The sequence below is a fragment of the Triplophysa rosa genome, linkage group LG15 (assembly GCF_024868665.1).
Source record: "Triplophysa rosa linkage group LG15, Trosa_1v2, whole genome shotgun sequence".
Taxonomy (NCBI): Eukaryota; Metazoa; Chordata; class Actinopteri; order Cypriniformes; family Nemacheilidae; genus Triplophysa; species Triplophysa rosa.
Window position 1 is genome coordinate 10780861 of NC_079904.1, and position 26649 is coordinate 10807509.

At 38.3% G+C, this 26649-nt stretch overlaps 1 protein-coding gene across 1 annotated transcript; it reads left to right on the top strand.

The window, feature by feature from the left end:
* Positions 1-246: 246 nt before the first annotated feature.
* Positions 247-26649, top strand: prima1 (proline rich membrane anchor 1). Its single transcript, XM_057353327.1, has 4 exons — positions 247-1097; positions 2209-2359; positions 11086-11218; positions 24918-26649. Exons 1-4 carry the CDS (start codon positions 1005-1007, stop codon positions 25027-25029), a joined length of 489 nt encoding a protein of 162 aa, XP_057209310.1. The 5' UTR covers positions 247-1004; the 3' UTR covers positions 25030-26649.

A 26649-nucleotide genomic window follows, 5' to 3' on the forward strand; every position in this document is an offset into this window, starting at 1 on the left:
TCCCATATGACATATCAGTATGGTGAAATCCCTCGTTAAAACTAGATTTTTCATTTTAAGTTTGAAATTCGCATGGAATAGTCCAAATGGCGTCCTGTGCGTTACTCTTGGTGGTGGTAATAAATTAACAGAAATGTCCTTTAATAATTCCATGGAAGCTGAAGTTAAAATTCTGCCACCTAAACAAAAAGCTAGAAGGCAAAACTGCCCCCCTCCCCTTTCTCTCTCCCTCTCCCTCTCTCACGCTCTACTGTGTCTTCTCTGCAGAGTGCATCCAACTCGCCCAGGATACACGCTCAGTGTCTGATGCTGTGACCTATCTGATCGTAACCCTAAGGGTCTTCGTTGAATACAACATCCTCGATATTTCTTCTCAACCGTCCAATCGAATCGTCACATTCGTCGGCAATATAAATCGCTAGCACGTTTATAGTGCGTTATCTTTGCGCGCGTCTCTCGCCGGAAGGCATCGCGTCAGGTGCTCTCGTTGAAGTAATGAAGAGGTGAATCCTCAATCCACAGTTCTGGGACCTACACTCGCGCACCGGTGCATGGACGATTAGCGTATCATTTCTATGGTGCTTTTATTAAATACGCACAGTGTCAGTAACTTCTATGCCGTATGACTGACATCTCATCACGCTTGGCAAGAAATAAATCCTGATTCAGCGTTTCACACCCATTCAATCGTCCGTCAGTCACCGCGCGCGGGAGAACTTTGCAACTCTTGTGTGGATACGCCACGCGCCGTACCGCCGCGCGTAGGATCGTCAACTTTCCCCAAAAACAACGATAGCGTCCTTCATATGTCGTTTACAAACCTTCCATGTCACCGTTTAGCGTCGTATTAAGTGGACGAGAATGTTTCAGAGATCGTATCTGCTCAAACTCGGGGAAAACATCGTCGGTAAGCGTTGAGGAGCGGATTAAACTGCTGATAATAAATGACTTTTATGCTCCTCAGACTCGCGTCCTCAGGTGGACTGTGAAGAGCCAGAAGAGGAATGTTTATCCGAAATTTGTTGCCGCTCAGTTTTGTTTTTTGGTCGTTTTTGTTAAGTCGTTGCTTTTTCTCGGTGTTTCTTCCGTTTTTGCAGGTAAGTTGGAGTGAGAAATGTAGTCGTTGCTGTTAATTTATAGTCAGGTGCAGTAGGCTATCTGTAGTGGAAGTGCACGTGCATATCGGTCGTCTGCTGTCATATTGAGTTAACTGAGCATAGGATACATTTTACTTATATGATTGATTTGTTTATCAACCTTTGTGTGTATTTAGTTAATATCTGACTGATGATCGTTTATGAATGAACAACTACTGTACCCAATCAAAATATAGGCATTGAGATCATTGAGCTACTAACCTACAATGTTAAGACCAGTTGTTTTAATATTTTGAGAATATTTTAAATATTTTGCTTGATTACAATTTATTTTTGAAACATGTGTGCAGTGTAACATTTCATGAACACGCATGGCCATGTCAAAAATCCTTCAGAAAGGGACATTGTAAGGGGAGGTTTTAAGGAAAATCTATGAGTAGAGAAGGTAGAGAAACTATATGAGTTACAGTTAAATGTAATATTTTTATGTTGCACACTCAGTAGTAGTATTGACTTAGTATGCACTATTGACGTATTCTTTTTAAAGACTCTCTGGCGCTCCTTTCAGTTTTAGAGCCAGTTAAGTCATTGTTATTGAACTGATTTCTGGGGACATGGTTATTGGTTCTTTACTGCGGTCCCTTGTGGCCCAAAGCTCACAAGACTACCAAAAGTGTTTCCTGGATGGTCTGTTAGGGGGAGGCAGTGGTAGGGTTCACCCCTCGGTACTCCCACTCCTCTGGGGATCTGAGGTTCTGCGGTGTGGGTGGGTGATCTCTTTAAGAGACCTCAGCCTCCACACACCCTTCATTCTCCACTTTTAGTGGGAGGGCGCTCCCGTTTGCCACTGTGAAGAGAATAAAAGAGCGCTTGTGTTTCCAATGCTTTTATTTTCTCTTCATTGTAAAATGTGAGGGCTATTCACACAATCTCGGTTCACTCCTAGCTTCTGAATATCACCACAATCATCTTACTACTTTACAGCGTTTTTTCTGCCCTTTGCGAGCCATGGAACACTTTTTGTAATTATTCACATTGGATAGAGTGTGAAAACAACAGCTGAACGTGACAAGGAACATTAAACTAAATTTTGCCCACTTCTCCATCCTAGTTTGCAAAGGGGGAGCTCCAGAAGTCATGTTCCCGAACCACAGTGTCACCGTTGGAAGGGAGCTGCCAGTTGCCATGCCAGTGTAGGCCCTACCCACCGTTACCACCTCCACCCCCTCCTCCACCACCCCCAAGGCTCCTGGCTCCAACTGGTGAGTATCACTACCTTGCCCACATGTCATTGCAGTCTTAACAGAGATTGGCCCATGGACTTTTGTTTAAAAATGTAATGCCAATTATGACCTCAGAAAATGTTTAAAATTAATAAACATAAACACAGTTTATGCTTATAAGCGCTTCATTGTCACCTCAGAGTGTTTAAAATGAAAGAAAACAGTTTGTACTCATAAGCATTTCAATGCGTCACCTAAGAAAATGTTTAAAAATAAATGACAGGTTGTACCCATGTGCGTTTCTATGTCTATCAAATCAAGGATAGGATTTTCACTAACAGGTTTGCTTCTATTTCTTTTTTCTGGTTTCATCTTATCTTTACTGTTAGCAGATTTTGCAGTGACGTTTATCCCCAAAATGAATGAATTGGCTCTGGCCGCATGCTCACTCAGAAAGATTGCTGTTTGTATAGCAAAGCATCAGATTTTGTTGCTGTTGTGTTGAAGGTAGCTTATAAGCAGTTTAATAGATTGTCCTTTCTCTGAAACTGTTTTCATTTCCCGAAACCTCTCGTTTTCAGCAACAGATGTGGCCATAAAGTATGGTGCTGCTTGAAATTGACAAAAAGCTCAATCCGGTTCATTATAGGGGGTGGAAATCTTAGATTTGTCATCAGGGGTCCCTGTCAGACACGATGGAAAGCCAGATCAATGAGGCTCTTCAGCATTGAAAGGGTTGTGAAATCAATCTGCTCTTCTACAGTTTTAGACTTCTGCTTTAAGTCAAAGTAACAGCTCTTACAAAAATAGCACAGTGTTGAATTTATGACAAATACATTATATGTGCTTTGCTTCCGGTGCTTTACCTGCCTAATGCATGCATGCTTGATACATGTACAGGTATTGATCAGACAAAATCATTCATTACCATGATTAACGAAGGGGTATTAATATTACGGCTATTGATTGGCTTTGTTTTCAGTCTGCTTTTACGAGCTGCGTGAGGTTTGAGGATTTAACTTGAAAATGGGCTTTTGATAAGTAGCCAACTGAAGGCGTGCGACAGGCTTTGCCTTTAGGGGCAGATGGCTTTAACGTGAGCTTATTAAAATTATTCATGAGGAAGTTGTGGTTAATAAGGACTCCCACACCTGTCCTTATTGAAGGAGCGATAAAAGATTTAAAATGAAAACGTATTAGAATGGGGAATGGAATGCTCAAAGAGGCGTTAAAAAATGCAATAAAATGCACTGGATTTAGGGAACTAGTTGGATTAAAACGTAACTTTTACTTTGACCACGTAACCACACAAGATGTTTTACGTCACTTGTGAAACTGCATATTTTCCGGATAAACGGATGATTAAAGCAGAAATGGACTTCTGGACATTTTGAAACACTATAGCAGCAGATTGATACAAATGGGGATTTGAAGGAGATCATTTGTCACTTTTTTTCCTGTTCTGCAATGTTGACCACAGCGGATAATTCTATGCTGCATTTCTCTGTATTTTATTGATAACCTTCATAACCATTTTGGAAGCGACACAGTACTGATTGAATCTTGAATGTCACCAAAGTGTTTTTTATCGCAAGATTAGCCTGAATCTATTTTTAGCAGAACTGCTGATGCTGTGTAGATGAGGGGAAGTAGATTAGATGGAATTGCTCCTGGGCTCTTGGAAAAGAACACACTCTTTTAAGCCCAAAAAAGGGCATGTGTGGCAGTCAGAACAACACATGGCTAACTCTGCTAACTTCGCAGAGGTGTTCAGAGACACTCGGCTTGCCTTTGTGACGAATTGCAGTAACCTGAAATCCCTGTGAGCCGTCATCCCAGGGGTTTCCCGTGAGATGAAAAGAATTTGATTATATTTTTACAGTTGTGTCAGTTTTTACCTATGTGTCACTCAGCATGTGTGTATATTTAAAAAAAGGGCAGGTTTGGAGTATTTTTAGATAATCATTTATTAAGTGTATACTGTTGACACAAAGATACACTTATTATTACTAATTCAATGAGAAAGATGCAGTTTATTGAACAATTGCGTTATTGAATGTAATGTTGTTTCATGAAATCTAGGCTGAAAGTTTGCACCCAAAAACAACATAACACACCGTGCTTTGAAATGGCAAGTACTTCTCTCCTCTCGTCAGCCGTTCTCCCTCGGGGCCTGTCGACTCAACTCCCCCTCCTGACAATCAAAGTAAGGAAGGAATAAAGCAAAGCTAATGTCTCCCTGTCCAAAGGGCGGTTCTGTCTTGCAAGCGTATCGGCCTGTTTATGCTAATCCAAAACTTGTCAACATTAATTAAGCGTTTCATCGTCTTGGGAAGTAATTAAGTGTAGCCAAATCAAAAACACATTGTGCTGCATATAAAACGCAAATAAAGCGAAAGAAATTCTCCTCTGCGTGTCTTCCCAAAAGCAATCGGCGCCACCATGCCAGGTGATGGCCAATCCAAAAACATATTTTTGAGAAACCAGGCAATGTGTTTTGTTGGGTGCTGTGACTGATTGCAGAACATTTTCACTTTCATCACACCCATAAATTATTCAAATGTGTACAAGTAGGATAACTAGCCATAGGGAAAATTGCTGTGTCAGAAGAGTAAAATTGTCTTGTACCGTTTGAAGGTAGTTCATATAGGCCTGCTTCTGCAATATTATATAACAATGCAAAATGATCATGATCAAGAGTCCAACGGTTAACAGTTGGAACAGATATCTCGAATGTTATTGATAACACGATGCTGACGTAGCCTCTTCATGCACAATGATATTGTAGTGCTTTTTGTATTTGCTCAGGACACACATACTTCAAGGTGTGTAGTATTTGCAGATGTAATGTGCATTAAGGGTTGTCCTAGATGAAGTAGTCGTGGTGTTTACAGTTTACATCACTACATCTTGTCTCTGTGATAAATCGGTGAATGCTGTTAGCTTTCTGTACTAAAGCAGGATAACAGCAACAAGTAAAACCTTGACAATGATGTTCTTTCACTGCATAGCCAATATAGGTTCAGACAGACATCAGGTCCCAAAAATGAAATGCCATGATTGTTCAAATACTCGCTGTGGTTGTTCTGAGATCTGTTCATCAATCTTCTCATAACTCAAGGAAAATTGAACGTCAGCTTCTTTTATAACTTGGAAAGCAATACTTTGGGGCCATGTGCATTGCAAGATGACTGGACCATAGCGCTGAAGGTTGTAAGACCTGCCTAAGGTTTCAGTGACTATGAAATTGAGAAATTCATGTGGCATAAAGTATAGAATGTTATCAGGAGCTTTCTACCTCTACATAAACTGATAAAATTACCTTCCCTGCTGTCCAGTTTGTTTTCCAGCTGATCTGCTAATGTTACATGGATTGATCCCCCATGATCCAGTTTGTCTTATTGAGAGGACATTAGTAATCGAGGAGCATTAGCAGATTGACAGTTATTGGCTGAAAACCATGCAGTTGCTTTCTGCAAACAGGGAAACGCTAAGCTGACAGCGCAAATAAGTTGAAGACCCTCAAGTAGTCTGAGCTTGCAGGAGAGGACATAAAGCTTTTTTATGTACTGCTGATTAATGCTTTCCAGTTTGGGGTAATTGTATACTAGGGAGGCTCATCACAATTCTCATGACACAGAAGTTTGCATTTATTTGTGGTGTGCCATTGTCTGTAGTTGAGAATACTGTTTGAGAATGTGATCTAAACCCGTCCTAGTTTTATGACGTTTAAATGTTCCTTATAACCATCCAAAGATTGATGTAATCCGTTTCAAAAACAGTTTCGAGTTAAATTAACTTATCGGGTTTTACAGTGTGGTGGAAGTGTCTTGATGTGGGTGTTTTGTATGGTCATTTGCGCTTGGTGCATGCATCATAAAACGCATTGAAATCACCAAGATTTATTTCAATAAAGTGTGATTAATATATGATTATGAAGAGATGTGTGAAATGAAGTGACAGGATTATGTACGAAGGGGATTGCACCTGACGTGCTACTACAGTAGGAACAGTTTCCAGCTCATAGCTTTAAGCTCTCCTTATTGATTTAATTATCCATTTACATTAGATGGGATGCCAGCACACAATACTCAAATCAACCCTCAACTTATAGTTTACCCGGAAAGTTGGCAAAAGGTCTATATCTATAATGAAAGTGTATCCGGCAGCTTCACTTACAGTATTCAAAAAAGGGCAAAATAAATGAGACAAACGTCTACAATACATTGTTTCTCAATGAACTAAGCCAAAAACCATAGAGAAGTTATGATTTTAATCACATCTGAATCAAACACAAACATATTTACATAAGCTCCACGTGGAAGCTAGCCTTGTCTTTCCTGGCCTAAAATAATTTTACTTGGAGAACAAGCATGCTGGAAATTTAAGCAGACCTTTATAAAATTCTCTTATAATTAAATGTCAGATCATGGTCCTATTCTGATGCTAAGATGCACAGAACATTAATCAAACAAACAATCACTTTGCCACTAATACCTGATGCTTGTATGTTTAAACTAACATTAATTTACCAAAAAATTAATATGATGTGTAAACCATTATGTCGTAATAATAATTGCTGTGAGAACCACATTGTGCTTTTTATCTTTTGAAAATGCTATAAAAATATATAAAATTGTTATGTGTATTGCAAGAACTGAAGACATTATAAAAGTCCTGAAATATCTTATTCTAGCTCTAGTTCTTATTCTTTTGCACGTTTAGTCCAGTACTGCTGGCAAATGTCATGAGTTGGGGTTGGAATGTCATGGTCCCTTCAGCCGAGCGGGAAGGACGTGCTCGCAGGTCTGGCCCCGCACCAAGGTCCTATCTTTAATTAAAGTGGGCTTTAGGATGTGTGCCAGAGATTTTTCAGAATCGCCTTCATCGATCACCACCACCATCTCGCTGAGCTCTCCACACCCCCACAGCTGTTGAATCATCTTTAGTTTTTTTCATTTTACCCACTCATCGTCATTGGATGATGGAGTGAAGTTTTTCCTGTTGAGCATGACTAACTAGGTAGGCTGGGGGATGCAGCAGTGCCTGCAGGCTCTGCACTGACCTTTGCTCGCGTGCACTTTGTCATGAGTGTGGATGAGCCACCCACAGGGATGGAGGCCCACGATTGCTCCCCTCCCTCTGCATGCAGACTTTCCCGTTCTGGAGAGAAGCAGAGCAGCGGCCTGCCCTACCTGCACTTGTGATCAAACACTGGAGGTCTGAAGCTCAGACAATAAGACAAAATAGGAATAGTGTGAGTAAAAAAGGATATTTTACTTTGCTCCTTGTGTGGCAATCTACCAAAAAATATGCAGAGCTCGGCTCAGATGGAGTCATTGTTTGTTTTTATATCTGGCAATCTGTCAGTCCTCTCGTTTTAAAATCAGTTTTGCCCAGGCAATCCAGAGCCTTGTAACTCCATTAAACAGGAGAGCAGGTACAAAAATAGACTAATCTAATAGGCCTGGTTCTCTCTCTGCCATCATGAGACAGATCCTCTGATATGTCTGCTGCTCCTTTATCACAGACTGGAGACATCACAACCTTATAATGCTTTTCATAATGTACACATTAAAAGCGGGCGATGTTCATTTGTTAAGAATAATCATGTGTTTTGGTTTGAGTCCATCATGTTCTATATTTAAAATGAAAATCATGAGATGAGTTACCCTAGATTATTACATTTGGTGTATATCGTCGGAAATAGAATTACTGAAAGGGTTGGCAAAGTATGAAACATTTTTGAACATTGATTGAACTTACAGCAAGTATTACAACAAATCTTGTTATATGTAATGTTACTGTGCTATACAGTTACTTGTAACATCATTTTGATCATACCTTACACCCAGGTAAATACATTGTACACATCTTTTTATCAGTCTTTCAAATATTTAATGTTGAACATTAGCTATCGTGTTTTTTTTTTTGTTTGTTTTTTTCCCTTCAAGACACAGATCAAGTATTTGATTGATTTAACACTTTATTAAGCATGACAGGTTTGGAAATGACGGGACTCCTTTCAAAGATTAAACACATGCTTTCTATTGGATCACAGTGTCCCTTTTTCCTCATGTTTGGCCCATACAGTACATTCCCTGCAGATACACAAGGGCCCAATTACAAAGTTCACTCAAGCTAGATGCTCTATGCCACTGGAGATCATCTCTTAAGGGCAGCCATCGTTTCTCGGTAGTCACGCAGCGTGTTTTGGGCCAGTCGAGACTGAGGAGTCTATCGAGGACGGGCCTTGTCTCCCAGGCAGCCGCTGCGGATACGGCCACACTCATTACTGCACATTAGTCATTTCACCCTTTGCCTTAAGTTATCAGACTGAGAGCATATGCAGAAGTCAACCTAAGTCAACACGCATTGAGATCCCTACACGAGCGGACAGAGACATAAGGAGAAGTAGGCCTGTTGCGATAGTCAATTTATTGATTTATCGCGCAATATATAAACTTGACGTCAGTAGTTTTTGGTGATGCAATATATCGCCGTTGTGTTTTTATATGCGTTTTTTTTACATAATGAATGACAGTAACATTTCATCCGATTGCGCTGTCTCTGTTAGCGCTGCCCTGTGTCTGTGTATCAAAAGCGGACCTCGCGCTTACACACACGCACACACGGGGCGGACAGCGGCAGGGGAAAAGACTCGAGGAGTTATATTGTGTTTTCCTGATGAATAAAGCCAGTTCGGAATACTGTAGTAGACCTAATCGGCTTGGTGTCAAAGCCGCAAACCTCCCACTCCGATATGAAAACAAAGGAGCGTGTGAACGAGACGCTCTACTTTTTAAATACGGAGGTTACGAAAACAGCAACACAACTGATTAAAACAAAAGCCGCATTTGGAGCTCAAGAGAGGTCTTACAGACAGTCAAATTAAATATGACATGTCGCATGTATAAATACACCTTAGACGAATTTCAAACGTGTTTGTTCCTTTGAAGGGCACTTCACGAATAGAACCACTCAAAAAGTCGCTCCAGATAAAGAGACATTGTTTTTCATTGCTCAGTTGGGAAAGGGTATTTTAAACGGCCACATTATGACATACAATCGAGCTGTCCTCTCCAGAGTTCACATATCAGGGGCTCTGCTTGCGCTAAACTTCATCATAGCGGCGTGTACGTAAATCAACCAATTATAATTAAGGACTGGAAGTGTCTGTTTTATTTATTTTAAATATTTACATTCCAGTTGACATTCCAATTTCAATGTCCAAATATTCTATTAAAGGTTGTTTAAAATGGTGTACTTGCATTATTACATTATCATTACTTAATCAGTGGCATAAAATATTTATAAAATGACAATAATATTGACATTCGCAAATATTTCTGATGCAATTAATCGCCAAACAAAAAGTTGCTATCGCAACAGGCCTAAAGGAGATAAGATAACAGTCGTGAAATATTCTTGTGGTTGTGCCTAATGCGTTAGCGTTAATGTTCTATGTATGTGTACGAAACTGAGCCAGAAAGCATTATCATGCAGATGTTTGTACGAAAAAGCGTACATTAAAATATGAATAAGGTCTCGGCATTATTCTAGACTTATTAACTTCCCCTCAGGCTTTTAGCTGTATTTATAATTAGCATTTTTTCATTCTTTAATATGCAGTACATCCTGGCCTTCCTGTTGATTTCTGAGTGTGTTGTAGTTCATCACTAAAGTTATATAATCAATACAAGAATTATAATCTGCCCTGTTGCATTATTTCCGCAGATATCTGTTTGTTTCTCTTCGGTCTATTGTGAATGGTGAGGCTGAGGAGCATCGATCAGTGTGATAAACAGCAGGATGAAGCTCAAATGAAGTTGCTGATGCATTGGGCTTGACCCAAGGGAGAATTATTCAGTGATTTATTCTCCAGAGCTTCTGGCTAATGCCTCACATCCCAGTAATTAATGGGATGTTCGGGAGTATAGTGAGAAATAACAGGGCAATATTTGTGTAACAAAGTACGCTGTGTTCTGAACTTAAAGATGAAGTGGTCAATGAACTTGAAATTCATGGGAAAGTGTCAAGAATCATGGTTTTGATGTGTGGCTTAAAATTTATTGAGCTGGCTATATGTCCAATATAGATTAACAAACTGATAAAACTGTGAAATGTTATCTTGAGGTTTTTCTATTTTAATTAAACATCATTTTAAAATGAAGTGGAAATTGTACATTTTGTTACATTTTCTTTTAATATTGATAGTAATTTGGCATCAGGACTTATGACATTCTTCCTAGGTAGGGTAGGTTTTTCTTACTTGTGACATCCCTGCTTGACACAGCCATGCTTATCTGCCCTGTAGTATTTAACTGAAATTCTGTAAACTCCCAGTATGTCAACACGGATACATCTGAATTCAAATGTATTTGGACAGAAAGGCGATGAGAGTGATGTGACCATGTGATCAAGAGAGCTATGAATTTGTTAATAATCCCTCTCTGGTGTATTATTTTATGCACCAATAAAGCCGTTCTCAGTTCCCAACCAGAGAAAACTCATCCAAACTTTAAAGTGTTGGGGAATGTAGAGGAGCCCAAAGCGCTAATATGTTTCTGGATGAGACAGCTGCATAATGGTCCAAATAAAGCACCTCTCAGATACTGTATGAAATGATAAATGGAGTAGACACCGTCGTGTGATTGGGTCATTGAAATGTATAGGTTTGAGAGAATGTACTGCCAAGAATGGTAATGGTAAAATGTGCTTGAGGATTGTTTTCTGTACTTCACACGCTTTTGACTGTCTTTCAGTGGCTCCCTCAACTGTATCCCCTGTAACACCCTGGAGAAGAGAGATGGAGATCTTGGTACTAGGGACAGTAAGCTGTGCATCTGTGGTCTTCCTTCTCCTGACTGTCATCATTTGCTACAAGGCTATTAAGAGGTATAGGACATCATTAGCTTTTATAAGCTTTAGATGTTTCATTTTCTTTCTGTATTTCATTTGGTGCATACTTTCTTGCCTTATTTTAAATGTTTAAAGTGAGACAAGTTGCTAATAAAACTAATAAATAACTAAAACTAATAACAAAACCATTTTAAAATGTATGCTGAAAAAATGATGTCACCTCCAAGAGGATGATGTCATAAAGGGATCGCCTTTTGTTTGAGGAAATTAAAAAGATGGAAATCAACATTATGGCATATTAAGAAAAGAATATCAATGATTACTAATAACAAATATGTTTAAGAACTTTTGTTTGAAAAGGAAAGAGACACACGGTGTGTATTGGTAAAAATAGCAACATCCACCCAAACCTAAATAGGGATTTTATTTATTCAAATGTTTTGTTTTATCCAACAGTCTTAAAGACGGTACATGATGGATACATGTTTTGAATAGCGCTGTAGCTCTGACCCAATTATTTAATGTGTTCATGCTCTGGTATCTGCTCTGCTTTGTCATCATCTTTAAAGGGATAGTTCACCCAAAAATGAAAATTCTGTCATAAATGACTCACTCTCTAGTTGTTCCAAACCTGTGTAAATATCTTTGTTTGGTTGACCACAGAGAAAGATATTTGGACAAATGCTTGTAAACTGGCAGTTCTTGGACCCCATTCACTACCATAGTAGGAAAAATGACAATGGTAGTCAAAAGTCCCCCAGAACTGTTTGCTTTCCTACATTCTTCAAAACATCTTCTTTTGTGTTTAATAGAACAAAAAAATATATATAATGGAATTTTTCCTACTATGGTAGTCAATGTGCCTATGAGAAGCAATTACCGACCAAATAGGGCTTAAGTATGGTGGCCGGTAGGTGTCACCGTGCTGCAACGAAAGAAAACACATGCAAATAGAAAAAACACCAGCAAATTCAGAAAGCATCTTCATTAGTTTGGCGACACATGCCCTGAAAATACTCACAACACAAACGAACACAGAAACGTGTTACAAATTCTCGCAACACAAACAAATACAGAAAAGCGCTGCAACTGGCAGAGACGACAACGGAAGTGTTTCACGGGGACTCAAAAAACTGATGCACCATGGCTGGGACGCACTGTAGGTGGCTGTAAGTGTAAGTGGACTGCGATGTGGACTTCACTGAGTATTCCCGACTGGCGTGGGAAATATGGGAATATAGACATCACCTCGCGGAAGTGGAGAGGGAGATCCGCCTAACTGCGCCGCATCACCAGTCAGAAAAACAACAGATGAGTTTTGTACATGATTTGTTCCACATGAATCTTTTATTTTACTTATAAAACTTATAAGACTTATATCATATTTGAGATGATGAATGAATGTATTCACCACTGTTTATTTGTATTTATATTTTATTCTGCAATTAAAAGAGTTTACATATGCGCGCGAGTATTCATTCATTTAGCTACTATCATACAAACTAATGTTAAAGTTGTAAGAGGCAGCCATTCTTTTTTATTATTTTAGGATTACCTCAGAAATGTTTAAGAATGCGCATACATGAATAAAAGCACACGAGATGAAACCCACATGACACATCTTTACATAGTTGACCTAATTAAAGTGTATTTTCATATTTTAATCAGTGATGGGCATTTTTATATAAAACCATATTCGAGTTCATAAAAAACAAATATTCGTTTATTTAAAATTAAGTTAATAAAGACGTCATGTTTTGACGTTTTATTTAGTCAGAATTTCACATCAAGCTTATATTACATCCTGTATGTGTTTTTTTTTAAGTGGAAAAGATAAGCAACGTTGGAACAAGAAAATGAAAAAAATAGAAAAACGCATCAAAACTGTAAAACAGAACGTACAAAAAACGTACATAACAGAATGTATATTGACAGTCTGTGGTATATAGTTATCTTCTTTATTTTGTTTACATGTTCTTGATTAGAAAACAAGCATACAAGGCCTATTTTACACTAAAGTCTGTTCCTCAAGACGCGCTGCTCTAAGTTGCATGGTAACAATAGCCGCACAAGAATATCTGTTTTTATCATTTATAATGTTGATAATAAACAAAATAAGGAAACGGGTTTGATACCTCCATGCCGACTGTATGAGTTAAGATCCTAAAAAATGCCCCGCAACAAAGACGGAGCCATTTGCTTGTTTTCCCATTTATTATGTGATCGACCGTCATCTGAGGAAGATATTAATTCTACTGATCACCACCTAGTGTTTATGTTACATTTATGCATTTGGCAGACGCTTTTATCCAAAGCAACTTACATTGCATTGTACTATACATTTGCTTTTGACTATGTGCAATCCCCTGGGATCGAACCCATGACATTGGCGTTGTTAGCACCATGCTCTAACCACTGAGCCACAGGAAAGCTAGTTTTAGTATCGTTGATGAAAATTATGAGACTAAAATGTAGTTATAAAATAAAATGTACCCAAAAACTCTTTTTAGTCGATCTCCACTACATTGTTTGTTTGCAATTGTGGTTGCTCAATAAAGACATCCCACCTTTCGAAAAAAAGGTGAAAACTGAACGTAATCAGTTCGTGACTACGTTCCGAGGGTTCTCCTTCACGGTCAATCGCGTTGTTTCCGGGAAATTGTCAATATTTTGCGGGAATCAGGAAGATGCGAACGTTATTAATTTGCGGGAGAACTTAAGGGAGAGGTTGGATGTTTATGAAAAGGCCTATGCACTTATCAAACCTCTTTGGAAATACTTCTTAAATGAAGTTGAATAAACTATGCACATGATTTGACATTCTCTTGATTTGTGCTTATTGTATTATTATAATATTATTATAATTATATAAGATTATAATTTTTAGTAAAATAACTATTTTTATCATTTTAACCATTATACAGCATGACGAAAATGTGACTAAGTTTGTATTGACTAAAACGAGACGAAAATGCATAGACATTTAGTCGACTAAACTTGACTAAACAAAAACAGGACATGGATGACTAAATAGTATCCTAAACTAAAAAATACTAAATACTAAAAAACTAAAAAGTGTATTTGTCGTGGGACTAAAACTAAGACTAAAATAAAAAATAGCTGACAAAATTAACACTATCACCCCCACATATAAATGTTGTTCTCTTTGTTGTTTCATTGTCAGTGTCTGTCCTATTTAGCTCTGCATTGTATCAATAAATAAAATCATCTAAGGTAACGGCGTGTTTCAAAACGAAAAAAAATTCTGTGCAAACTTCAACTAGAAATTTATTCATAGGTTGTAAAGGCGACGACCCCATCGAAGTTCTTAGGTGGAAAATACAGGTTTTTAGGTATGGAAAAGGGTACCAATCTTATTCTATAGCCAAATTCATTAGTTGCTGTGAAATGTACTAGTGATGCACGATATTGGATGTTTGCCGATATGTCGATAATTTCCACCTCAATTAAGCCAATGCTGATACCGATATATGCTGTCTATCCACCGGGCATTTTTACGCAGCTAAAAGCGGCAGGTGCTGGACAGCGTTTTTTCAACCAAGGTGCTTTGGTCGCAATTATAAGCTGCATGGGAAAAAAATAAGCGCCGGCACTGAGCCCGTGGAAAAAAACAAGGGGGCATAGCCCGGTCACATTTTAAAATGATGATAAACTAAATAATTTTAAAACATTTGGAAAATGAATTTGGTGAATATTAATTAAAGAAGCAACAAGAGCATATGTGTCTTTGAAATGGAGACTACAAAACAGCAGTGTGCAGAGACGAAAGTCACAGGGCAGCGCGTTGCATATTATGCACGCTTGAGCTCAAGTTCAAAGTCTACTCCCGATGGACGATGGGCAGGATTCACCTTTATTTTTACTCTGTGTTTTAGTTAAAAATGTTAATCAATAAATAGGCAGTGCGCGGCTGACGGGCGCAGAGATGGATTTCTTTGCGCACTCAGTTAATGTACGAATGTGCTGCTTTTACAAGCATGATTTAATTACTATGTTGCATATAGATATTTTTTCCTTACTGTAACAGGTATTCTTACTGACTTACTGTGAAATATTCCCACACCGCCGACATGCTCGCTGTAGCACTCACAAACACGCAAATTGACGCATATTAATCAACAAAGTTTCCTATCGGCGAGGCGTATCAGCGTTATTTTCTTTATCGGGCCAATGCCGATAATTAATTTATAAGCCATTATCTACCGATAATATCGTGCATCCGTAAAATGTACATTTATGTTTCAAGCTTAAACTAGCATTAGTTGATGCATTTTTAACAAATGAACATGAATGCGCAACCCTGCCGTTGCCTTTCTTTGATGACGTTGCAGGGCATTGCAAATAAGTCCACTTCAACGGACATCCTGTGCTCAGGGAGTAGGGACCAGCTTCGCAGGAACCCTATGAATTGGAACGCAGCTTGTGTCCATATTCGTAGGTTGAGTTGTCGACGAAGAACTTATATTGTGTTCTATGTTGTCTGTTCAACTACACTGTAACAAAGGTCGAAGTAAACAGGAAGAAGGAGGCGGGAACCGGCGAACGTTAAACCAATCTTTAATAAAATAAACAAACAAACAACAAAATGAAAGTAAAGGGCCACACAAACATAATAAAACACAACATAAAATCCAGACCTGGTTCTCTCTCGTCCTTCACTGCTGTCGCTCCTCCTTTTATGCTTCCGGAGCTCCTCCATGAGAGGTGCGAGACCGGTGCAACTCGCATCACCGGCATCGCGCCATTCCCTCACGGCCCTCGTCCCGCTCTGCTTGTCACATCCGCCTACTAATATGGCCACAGTGAAATGACGCTCGTCCCAGCCATGGTGCATCAGTTTTTTGAGTACCCTGGAAACACTTCGGTTGTTGTCTGTGCCAGTTGCAGCGCGTTTCTATGTTTTTTGTGTTACGAGTATTTGCAGGGCATGTGTCGCCAAACTAACGAAAATGCTTTATGAATTTGGTGGTGTTTTTTCTATTTGCGTGTGTTTTCTTCCGATGCAGCGCAGTGACACCTAACGGCCACCGTACTTAAGTCATATGTCTGTGTTTTGTTGGCAATTGGCGTGTACGAGCATAATGTAAACAACACGAACTTACAGTTATGCAGGGATAATGGGATGATGTCCTGTGTGCTTGTGCTGTAGTTCCGCCCCCCCCCCCCGCACAACTTCAGGCGCACGTCTTCTGGAAATAATCGTACAGCTGTATCTGTCTTTTCATTAATTTGATCAAACTAAATACTCTTCGAAGATATGAAGTATGCAATACTACTGTATAGGTACTCAAGATTAATATGAGATTGGCAGAAACTGTGTGTGATACCTCATCTTTAACTTAGACTTTCATTTTTTAAGATTTCATTTGAGTTTTATCTGCGTCAGCTTCGTGTTCCATAATATAATATAAAAAGGCAAAAAGATGTTATCTCCTTTACTTGTGTAAAAAAAGACAGTGTTAATTTATTGTTAAGGAAACCATAATTCATTTGGCACTGATGGTGAAGTGGAAGGCATAAACATTGCGTTTTTGCCAGCCTTCAGCTGCTATTGCGGTTTGGTACCAGTGATGTGCCGTCAAGGGAACAGCTGAGAGGTCTGTCAAATGAGCCGCAGACAGGCAAATGACCTAAGACAATCTGAATCACTCACACAGCTCAAGACGAAAAAAGGCTCTCAAGCTCTGGGCTATATGACAACACATAGATTCAGCTAAAAGGTTGACAAATTTATCAGTTTATTGCACCGTTTTCCATTTTACTTTTCCTGTAAGTAATAATATAAGATCTCTGCTGTCAGGTTGCTGTCAGCAAGCAGTGTTTTCAGGAGTCTTTTACACATGCTCAGTTATGTTTTTCCTATACCCATTTCAGCAAAAGCACCAATACTTTTTCATCCAATGAGCTGTGTAGTTAACTTAAACATTAAAAAAAATACACTTTGCAATATAAAAAAATCCTGTATAAACCAGACGAAACCATAAAGAGAACAAAATGCCACAGCTAACTTTCTCTTACTGGTTTTTGCTTTCATTAAATATGTAATAAAAGCATTATATTTTCATTAATATTTTATTTGAGTACATTTATTATTAGTCCCTGACATACAAACATTATTAGTTAAGTGCTGTGCAGTGATATCCATTACACAATACAAGTGTTTGCATCACAACAGTTACTATGTTGTATATTTTAGCATGGCTTAAATGTGGAAAGCTGTATCAGCATCTGAAATTGTTTTGAATCTGTTTTATAATTGCTCATAAATTGCTTTACCCCTAGAAACACAATCTATGTAGTAATCATCAGTTGACTATATTTGGTCTGGTTCATGTCATCTCAAAGCTACTCTTGTTAAATTGACACTATTCAGATTTTCCAGCGAAACTACTTGAGAGGGGATCCAAGCTGTTCATGTTAAAACATTCCAGACTTCTGGAAATTAATCTTTTATTTATGAAAGCTGGGGAACATCCCCTCCTGGCTATTAAGCAGGGACTTGTCATTACCTCTATGTTTTGGAATCATTTCACTTGGTGAAACCGTTTGTTGCACATTGCCTCTTTTCACCTGAGAACTCTGTATAAGGAAAGCGACTCCCAAATGATAACCCAGCTGGCTGCTATTTCGCCACTGATGAGCTTGCCCAGTCTGCTAAAATGAAGAGAGAGGCATGTTTAATGCCTTCTCTTATATGCACGCGAATGCATCATTTAGCTATGCCCAATGACCGATGCTTCTTCAAACAGTCGCTAAAATGTCCCAGTGAAGGCTCGGATTATTACCCCAATCATTGCTTTATGGCTTCTGCATGCTGAAGCCTGGTGTGGCTCACTTATTGTAATGAGTTTAATGGAATTAGAGGCACTGGAGGGGAACGCTAAAGCAGTTTTGCCGAACAGTTGCTCAGCGCAAATAGAGAACAACGAATCTGAGGGGAATGAAAGTGGTGCTTTGTCATCTTTGACCGCTGTAGATTGTTTTGTAATATTTCAGTCATTCAGGTCTTTTTGAATTTCTTTGTTTATGGTAATTATAATACAGATTGGACGCTACGAGCAAATATAACTTGAAGCACTCTTAGCTAAACATAATCAGGCTTAACCTGTAATGTGTCTTTCTGTTCCAAGGCTAAAACGTGTGAAATTTTTCTGAAATATTAGCATTTATGAATACTTTGCTCTTATATAGGTTATTTACGATAATTCTCTAAACAATGGAAAAACCGACAGCATATTAGTATATTAAAGTTTAACCAAAAAAAATCAATTCTTTCATTATTTACTCACCTTTATGTTATTCTAAACCTGCAGAACACAAAAGAAGATAATTTGAAGAATGTTGGTAACCAAACAACAACACTGGACCCCACTGACTTTCATTGTATGGACATTTCTCAAAATATCTTCTGTTCCAAAGAAGAAAGTCATAAACAGGTTTTGGTTAACATGAGTAAATTAATGATGAATAATGGCCGGTTTCACAGACAAGGCTTAAGGCTAGTCCCAGACTAAAATGAATGTGTGACCTGTCTTAACTGAATATAACTTGCCCTGTAATATCTTAAAATAAATCAGTGCCATTGTTTTGTATCAAGATGCAGACCAGTAATGTATTCTTCCAAGGCATATTTATAAAAGCGACAGAAATATCTTAATTCAACTAAGGCATAGTCCTGGCTTAAGCTAAGCCGTGTCTGTGAAACCGGGCCTAAGTGTTTGATGCTATTTTTCAAGTCTGAATTTAAGTACAAATAAATGAATTAGTTAATGTTTTTCTATTTGGCATTTTTAGAGTTAACTTTCATTATTGTCCTTATTTTCAGGCTTTGTGTACCTTGACTCGATGATGATATTGTATGTAATGTTATTTATAATTCTTGAGTTGTGTGTTACACACACTGTTTCCACTATTAATAGTCTGAGCTATAATTAGGTCGTAATATCCTTTGTATATATCAAAGAGGGAAAGGTTAGCGAGTGGTTATATTTAGTTCTGCAGTCAGCATCAGTGGCGTGCACAGAGGAGGGGGGGGCGGTGGGCCTGATCCCTGGCTTGTTTTCTTTCTCAGTCTGAAAGTGCTAGTTCCAGATCATTAGGTTTATCAATGTCGATTTATCAGGTTGTAGATCAACATTATTAATAATGTTTTATGAGAACCTGAAACTGTGTGCAGAACCATTAAAGACTAAATGAAAATTGTGTGATATGCCTTTAACAGCAGTGAGACCAGGTAATTGTTTATTAGTAAACCCATCATATTAACAAAGGGCAACACTCTGACACATTTCTGGTTATTAGATTTTTTTAGCGAAAGTCAGAAACTGAAGGTGCGCTCTACAATCAGTCTTATTTTTTTTTAAGTATGTTTAAAATGAATTGACATGACATGAAAATTGATGTCACTTCAGTCTCTAGATCTTATACTGTTCACAATGTTTAGACAGCTTGACTGATCATAATTTTGTCACGTTGCTTGCTTGAAGTGTAAATGTCGTGGAGTGAGACAACAAACAGCTGTCTGTTATACTCCAGTCTTGAATATGACAAAGAAAACATACAATAACATTGTGGCAGAGATAAGAAAGAAAGTTCAGAAAATGAGTCAAGAGATAGATGATAGAGAGGTGAAGGGAAGGATGAAATCATTCACTTGATTCAGATCATGAGTGAGAAATCTCTGAACACTTTACATGTGCAAATATGTAAGTGCTAATTGTTTTCATTTCTTTAGTTTATTTCTGTGGCCGTACGCTCCTGTTTCTGCAGAGGTCTGTATATATACAGTATATCACACTTCATGTACAATGTACAGTAAAAATACAAATAGATTACAGCTCAATTTACACTTTGAACCTACAGTATAGCCCGGTAGCAGCGATTTCGGTCTGCTTCGTTGATGTTTTTGAGGAAATAAATGCATTCTGCTGCATATTCCGAAGAGCCTGGTGATAAAATATTTAGCTATACCTGTTATGCTTTGTGTAGTCCCCTGCCATGTGTGTACTACACATCATGTATTATTAAGGGCCCAGGCCCATGTTTGGAGGTGAGGATGTAGCTGTTTTAGATTCAGCAGTGATATTCTGGGCTTCTTTTTAATGAAGAACAAAAAGCATTGCTGAACATTTAACCATGTGTTCTTCAAGCTAGAAACATTAAGTGGACTAAATCTGATCAAAATGATCCATTTTTGTCAGTAATATTCAATGCATCATTAGATATTCTACTCCCTTAGAAATTCTAATTGAGATTTGCATAAAACTGTACAACCAAGGAACAGTTTTGGCCTTATAGTGACTCTCCATGCTACGTCCAGTTTGTATCCCATCCTAAAAAGGATATGGGTAGATGTCTTGTAAATAATGCTCCATTGTGGACAAAAAGGGAAAAGCTGATCATTTGTTAAAATCATGACACACCATTTTTTAAAATCCCATTGTAGCATGTCTCTACAAGCAAGCTTCTTCAAAATCAGATAGGACAGACTGAATCGATCATTTCATAATTGTTTGTCGCTGCAGTATAAATACAGGCTTTATTGCCGTTTCCACAGGAAGAGGAAGGAACTTGTGCAAGTGCTTGTTTTTCCAGCCAGCTCTGCTAGAGAGTTTATCAGCCTCCCAGATCAGCATTTTTACACTCTGAGACACATTTTTGGCCCACTTTCTCCCAAAGGGAAACATCACGTAAGATCCGCTCAACGGCAGACCGAGGTGTCTGCACAGCAAAATCGCCAGTGTTTAAAAAAGTCAAATTAACTCTCACCGTGTGGATTATATATACACTGTGAGAGTTAATTTGACCTTTTTTAACACTGGAGATTTTACTGTGTGGGGAGCAGGCACAAGGGCCTTTCAGGTGCCTCTGTCCTTCGGTGAGAAAAGACGGTAGAGAGAGCAGAAGCAGAGGGATGGGGTGGATAGAGAGAGCATTGAGCGAGTGAGCTCTGTGCTGATTCAGGGGAAAGATAAAGGAGTTGGCTTCCTGTCTTGGCACGTTACATAAGCCGAGTGGTCTATAGAGGAACTGGGCGACTGACAGTGCACATGGTGCAGTAGAGCAACACGACTCGAGGGAAATCCACACGACTCCTGGAGTCTGTGAGCCAGGTTGAAGGGGGATAAAAACCAGCTCTCAGTTGAAATGGTCTGTTTAGCTGAAAAAGCATACGTGTAAGATGTTTACATGAATGTGAATATGCAGTAGACTTTTAGACCTGGCGTGTGTTTACAACACTGTATGTGGTTACATTTAGGTATATCTCCAAAAGGCTTAAAATTAGGCAAAAAAAAGATCTTTTCATATAAATCTGTGGTTTTGTCCCAACCAGAAATGACGAGCAACGAGCGACAAGAAATTCCATCAATCGCCTGGTTTGTTTCTGCAGCAATGTACCAGGTAGCATATTTCACAAAGATTATGCGACAGTGTAATTGTAAAAACACCCCGAGCATTTATTTATTTATAGGAAAGGGGGAAAAACAAGACTTTCCTGTGTCTGTCTCCCTCGCTCCCTTCTCACTACCCCACCCCTCAAACATCAGATGAGGCAGAGTTTTTCCCTTGTGTAAATCATTCAACGCAAGGGAATGTCTGTATAGGAAAGCCCTGCAGCCCGGGGCATCTTGTGACAGATGGCCCCTGCAGAGTAATGGGATTGTCTCATCAGTCCTGCCCGAGAGACAGAACTGTGTTTATCACAACAGATGAGCACAAGCTACCTCTAACCATCTCATCAATCTCCAAGATGACTTGCGGTTGATTTCATCTGAAGGTTTTGCTGTGTTTGTAGCTTAAGGTTTGACATTTTGTTTTATACTCTGAATAGGTGCAATGACTGAAAATGTATTTGACTATTGTTTCTGCTTGAGTAATGTATCCGTCCAATTATGCAACCTTGTATATTCATATTTCATGATTTTTAGGTTTTGCCATAAATTATTATTATTAGTCACCCTTTATGTTTGTCACTGGGTTTTGCAAATATCTAACCAATAAAATGTATTTAAAAAGTGTTTGTCAACTTTGACAACACCGTTTTTTTCTTTGACAATGTTTTTTCCATTTCCATTCCAGGTTTCAGAAAGACATTTATGATATTCTGAAGTTGCATATTTGTTCAATATAACAAAGTATGACTGAGTCATGAAGAGAACAGTGCACTCCATTTGACACGACTCATAGTCGTGTGTCGGATCGCTACGACACATTCAGACTATGTATGTTGATGAAGTAGCCCAGCTCCACATGCATGACATTTCGCTTGGGTCAGCTGGAAAATTGCTCTTTATCTCACCCCGACTGCAAAAAAGCATCCTCATTCAACAAGTTACTAGTGTGTTTTTTTCCTGGAATAAACGGGTCAATTTTAATGAGCTCAGGCCCCGTTTATGAAATTAGACTTGTCCTCTAGACAGACCCCAGAGATCTGCAGACAGTAGACGCAGGCTCTCTAAAGGTCAGCTTGTTTTCCTTCTCTCGTCCTATTTTATTCTCCTCCTGACATAATCAATGGTAGCCTATGTGATGTGGAATCTCTCATTCTGGCATTTACTGTTAGCAGTAATTATCCTTAACTTTTGATATGTTTACTGCAGAAATCAAAAGTAACTGCACGCATTTTTTATTCATGTTATCTTTTCTTCGCCTCTTTAGACAATTCAGAGAGTTTTTCAGCATACATTGTCTATTAATATTTGTTGATCTGGGGTGCGTTTCCCGAACAACGACATAACTCGCTGGTTAACCACCATAGTACGATGCATCATTGGGGAAATTAACGATGTAGTTACGACTGTTTCCCGAAACCGTAGTAACTCTGTCAGAGATCAATTGTTTGAACCAAGTTGGTTCAGCAATCTAGTTGATGACGCCACACAGGTGGTGGAGTAAGGACGTCATTCGTTAATTTCCCCAATGATGCATCGTACTATGGTGGTTAACCAGCGAGTTAATTCGATCTGACATAATGTCAAATTCTTGCTCTAAATAACATACATTGCATTTAAGGACTACTTTTGTTATCCTATTTTTGTTATCTGTTGTTTTATTTCATGATATTTAATTCATTTATAAGTGTCCTCCTACGTCGTTCCGCCCAGGAATTCCAAAGGGTCCTAGCGCACGCAGGTCAAAGGCATGCGCAATTTTAAAAAGCAGTGCTTCTATTTCCTCGACAAACTAAAAGATGTGCAATTAAATTTGTATATATTTTGAGTGACGGATATGGAATGCACTGCATGTTGCTTGCTTACTTTGATCAAAAGCTTGATGCATGTAAGTCTACATGTCATAATAATAAGGAACGATGCTTCTAACCACAGCTCTAGACCTGTAGTTCCAACCATGCAACTTTGCGATGCTGCTTGCGATTGATCGTTTGAACGATAGTTTTGGGAAACACTTAAATGGTTGATCTATGCTGGTCTATAATGGTTGATCTATACCATAGTTGGCTAACGATGCTTTTGGGAAATGCACCCCTGCTGTTGTAGTAAAAACTTTAAAAATCTGTAGCTGTTCTCCAATTGACTCAAGCTTTTGTCATGTGTTGTAATTTTTTCCAAGCCTCAGTTTACACTTCAAGCACAACAAAGTCTTCAAAGATCTTTTCTTTGAATAAAGAGAAAAGTGGATTTTTTTTCAAAGTTGGACATCACTTCCCCCCCCCTTAAAAAGAGAAATACTTCCATCTTGTATCCAAGATGTCCAAAATGTCCTTAACTAGAGCCCCCCCAGTGAATATCAGCCATATCCACCAACGAAATTTGTCAACTAAACTGGATTTTAACAAAAAAATTAAATGACGTATTTAACCTCAAGGTAAGCCTGTCTTGAAAATTTTAGGCTATATGCTAATGCTGAAAAAATCACTGTAGAGGTTCGATTTTCCTAACCCCCTAGAGCTCTTCTGTATGTATTTGTTGTTGAAGCAGTGATGTGGTATTAAAGTACCACATTAGCTTATTGAATACATTAAATAGCTGCTTTTATGTGGTGTCTATACGAAATCATGCGGTCGCCTCCCGTACGCATGTTCCATCAATACAACCTTATTTTGAAAGTTGAAGCATTAAATGCGCCTCATCTAATTTAGAGCAACAGTTTGCTCGTTTTCATGTTGCCATCTACTGAATGTATATCTCCCATCATCCATCTTATACTATAACCAGCTTTTCCCTTAGGCATCTTCCATTAAATAAGTGGGTGACTGACATGATTTAACGAAATATCAACAGATTGGATCTCCGTGCGCCGCTGTTTGGGCAGCTCTGGATTTTAAACCAGTTATGAAGGCAATTGGCTGGAGGCAGGTTGCATATTTCAAACTGTAATAAAGAATAGACAGGCTGGGGTGAATGCCACAGCTTTAAGTCTAGCGCCCATTATGGCTTGCGGGAAGTCATTTAAACTGCAGAATAACTCACTTTGATGACCTGTGCTGCTGTTTATCACACTGACTTTGTTAGTGTCCAGAGGGCGATGTGCACACGGGTTTATAACACAGACAGTAAATTAGAATTAAAATTAAATATGGTTAACAAATTAGTGAATTTTCACTTTTTGGTTGCATATCTGTGGGTTTCTTTATATTATTTATTAACAATTTCTACTTTGCTCTACAGACATTTTCCATACATTCTTTGTCAGTGCATTCATTTTTAGTCTTTCACAGCTTTGATTTTCTTAATCTCTTTTATTCATTTTGTAGGAAACCGCTAGGAGGAAAACGTAAGGAGGAGAACGGCACAAGCCGAGGGGAGTACGCCATGAGCTCACGCTGTAAGCAGCAAGTAGTGGAAACCAATAACACTGGAGTATAGTGGCCATGCCAAAGCAAGACGTGTACGAGAGATGCTCTGTATCCTAAAAAAAAAAAAAACACCATCTCTCTCTTTGGGTTTATGAGATGGAGGTACTGTAAACATAAATAAGTAAATAGATAATGACTGATGTGTGTACGCAAAAATAAGCAAAGTTTAAAGGAGACTTCAAGATGCCGGCAGTTGGATGAGTATCACAAGACTGAACCTGGAAGGCCCCAGAGGCCCCTCGGAGGACAATATACAACACCAACAACAAAATAAACGCATGCACTTTTTGTTAAATGCAGTGGTGTTTTGAAGTTTCTGTCTTAAACGTTGTCTCTGCAATGTCCCTCATTAAAACTTAAAGGTTCTCTCATGTCATGTGCAACTATTTAACGGTAAAAAAAAATAATGGCCCGTGTTTTGACGCATAATATTAAAGAGTTCAAATTGCTTTTTTGTGAGCCAAATAGAAAAGGCACATTCTGCCCGCAGTTCCTTATATTGTGTTACTATGCAATTGGAAACGACAGAAATCTTGGTTTGCATGTTGTCAATACAAAGGTGTAATGCTATAGCATTAGCATTGCTAAATGTTAGTAATGATTCTAGTCTGATAATTTTATACATATATTTTTAGGAGCCTATCATTTTTAACACATTAGACATACAGTATTTAAAGTTTAAATGGTAAGTTTAAACTAAACTGTCTCACAGTGTGAACATTATGTTTCAGTTTTTCTATAGCACAAAATAATGGGAAATATTTTCTTGGATGCCATAAAGATCATACTTTAAAATGGTCAGTCATATGTAGGCTATACATTTTGTGGACAATTCAGTGTGTCCAACTCATAGAACTTTAGGAACGCTTAATTTCATCCAATAAAAGTCTTGGTCTTCTCCTGAAGCAATTTATTGGCTATGGTACATCATTTTTAAAGCATTAATACTGTGATGTCATGTTGTTTGATCTTTGCTTACAGATACTTAAAAGATGGGATGCATAGCATAACTTGAAAAACACATTGTTTTAGATTTAGCTCGTAATATCATTCAGGCCCTCTCCAGTATCTCAAAACAGAACTGTATTTCAAACATGTCTGATTATCTTTTTGTACCCAGCAGTTAAAAAAATCCAAGCGCTATAACTGCAATTGGTCATACATAGTAACATTGAGCAAAGAATCTCAAGCTTTTTAACTAACAAAATATAAAACCTTGTGTAACCAAACATCCCCTTTTTCACATTGTACATCTTCCTCTGTATACTCACTCAACTGTTCATCAAGATATATGTATTGAAGATATGTGTGTATTATATTGTACAAAGGTACTCGGAATTGTATTGCATGAATGTACATATCAATATTTGCCTTCTTGACAGTCTTATTGTGTGTACGGCGTAAGAGAAAATGTTTATAGGTTGAGTATAAGTTGATGTGTTTGTCAGAACAGAATATGTGATATTGTTTGTCTGGAACAAGCCATTAATGTATATTTGAGTAATCAGAGGTCATTGCACAATGTATGCATCACATACCAAAATACAACGATATATTGTGCATTGGATTAATTTAATTGCAAATTGCTGAATTTTTTTAGTTTTAAATAAAAATGTGCTACTGAATCATA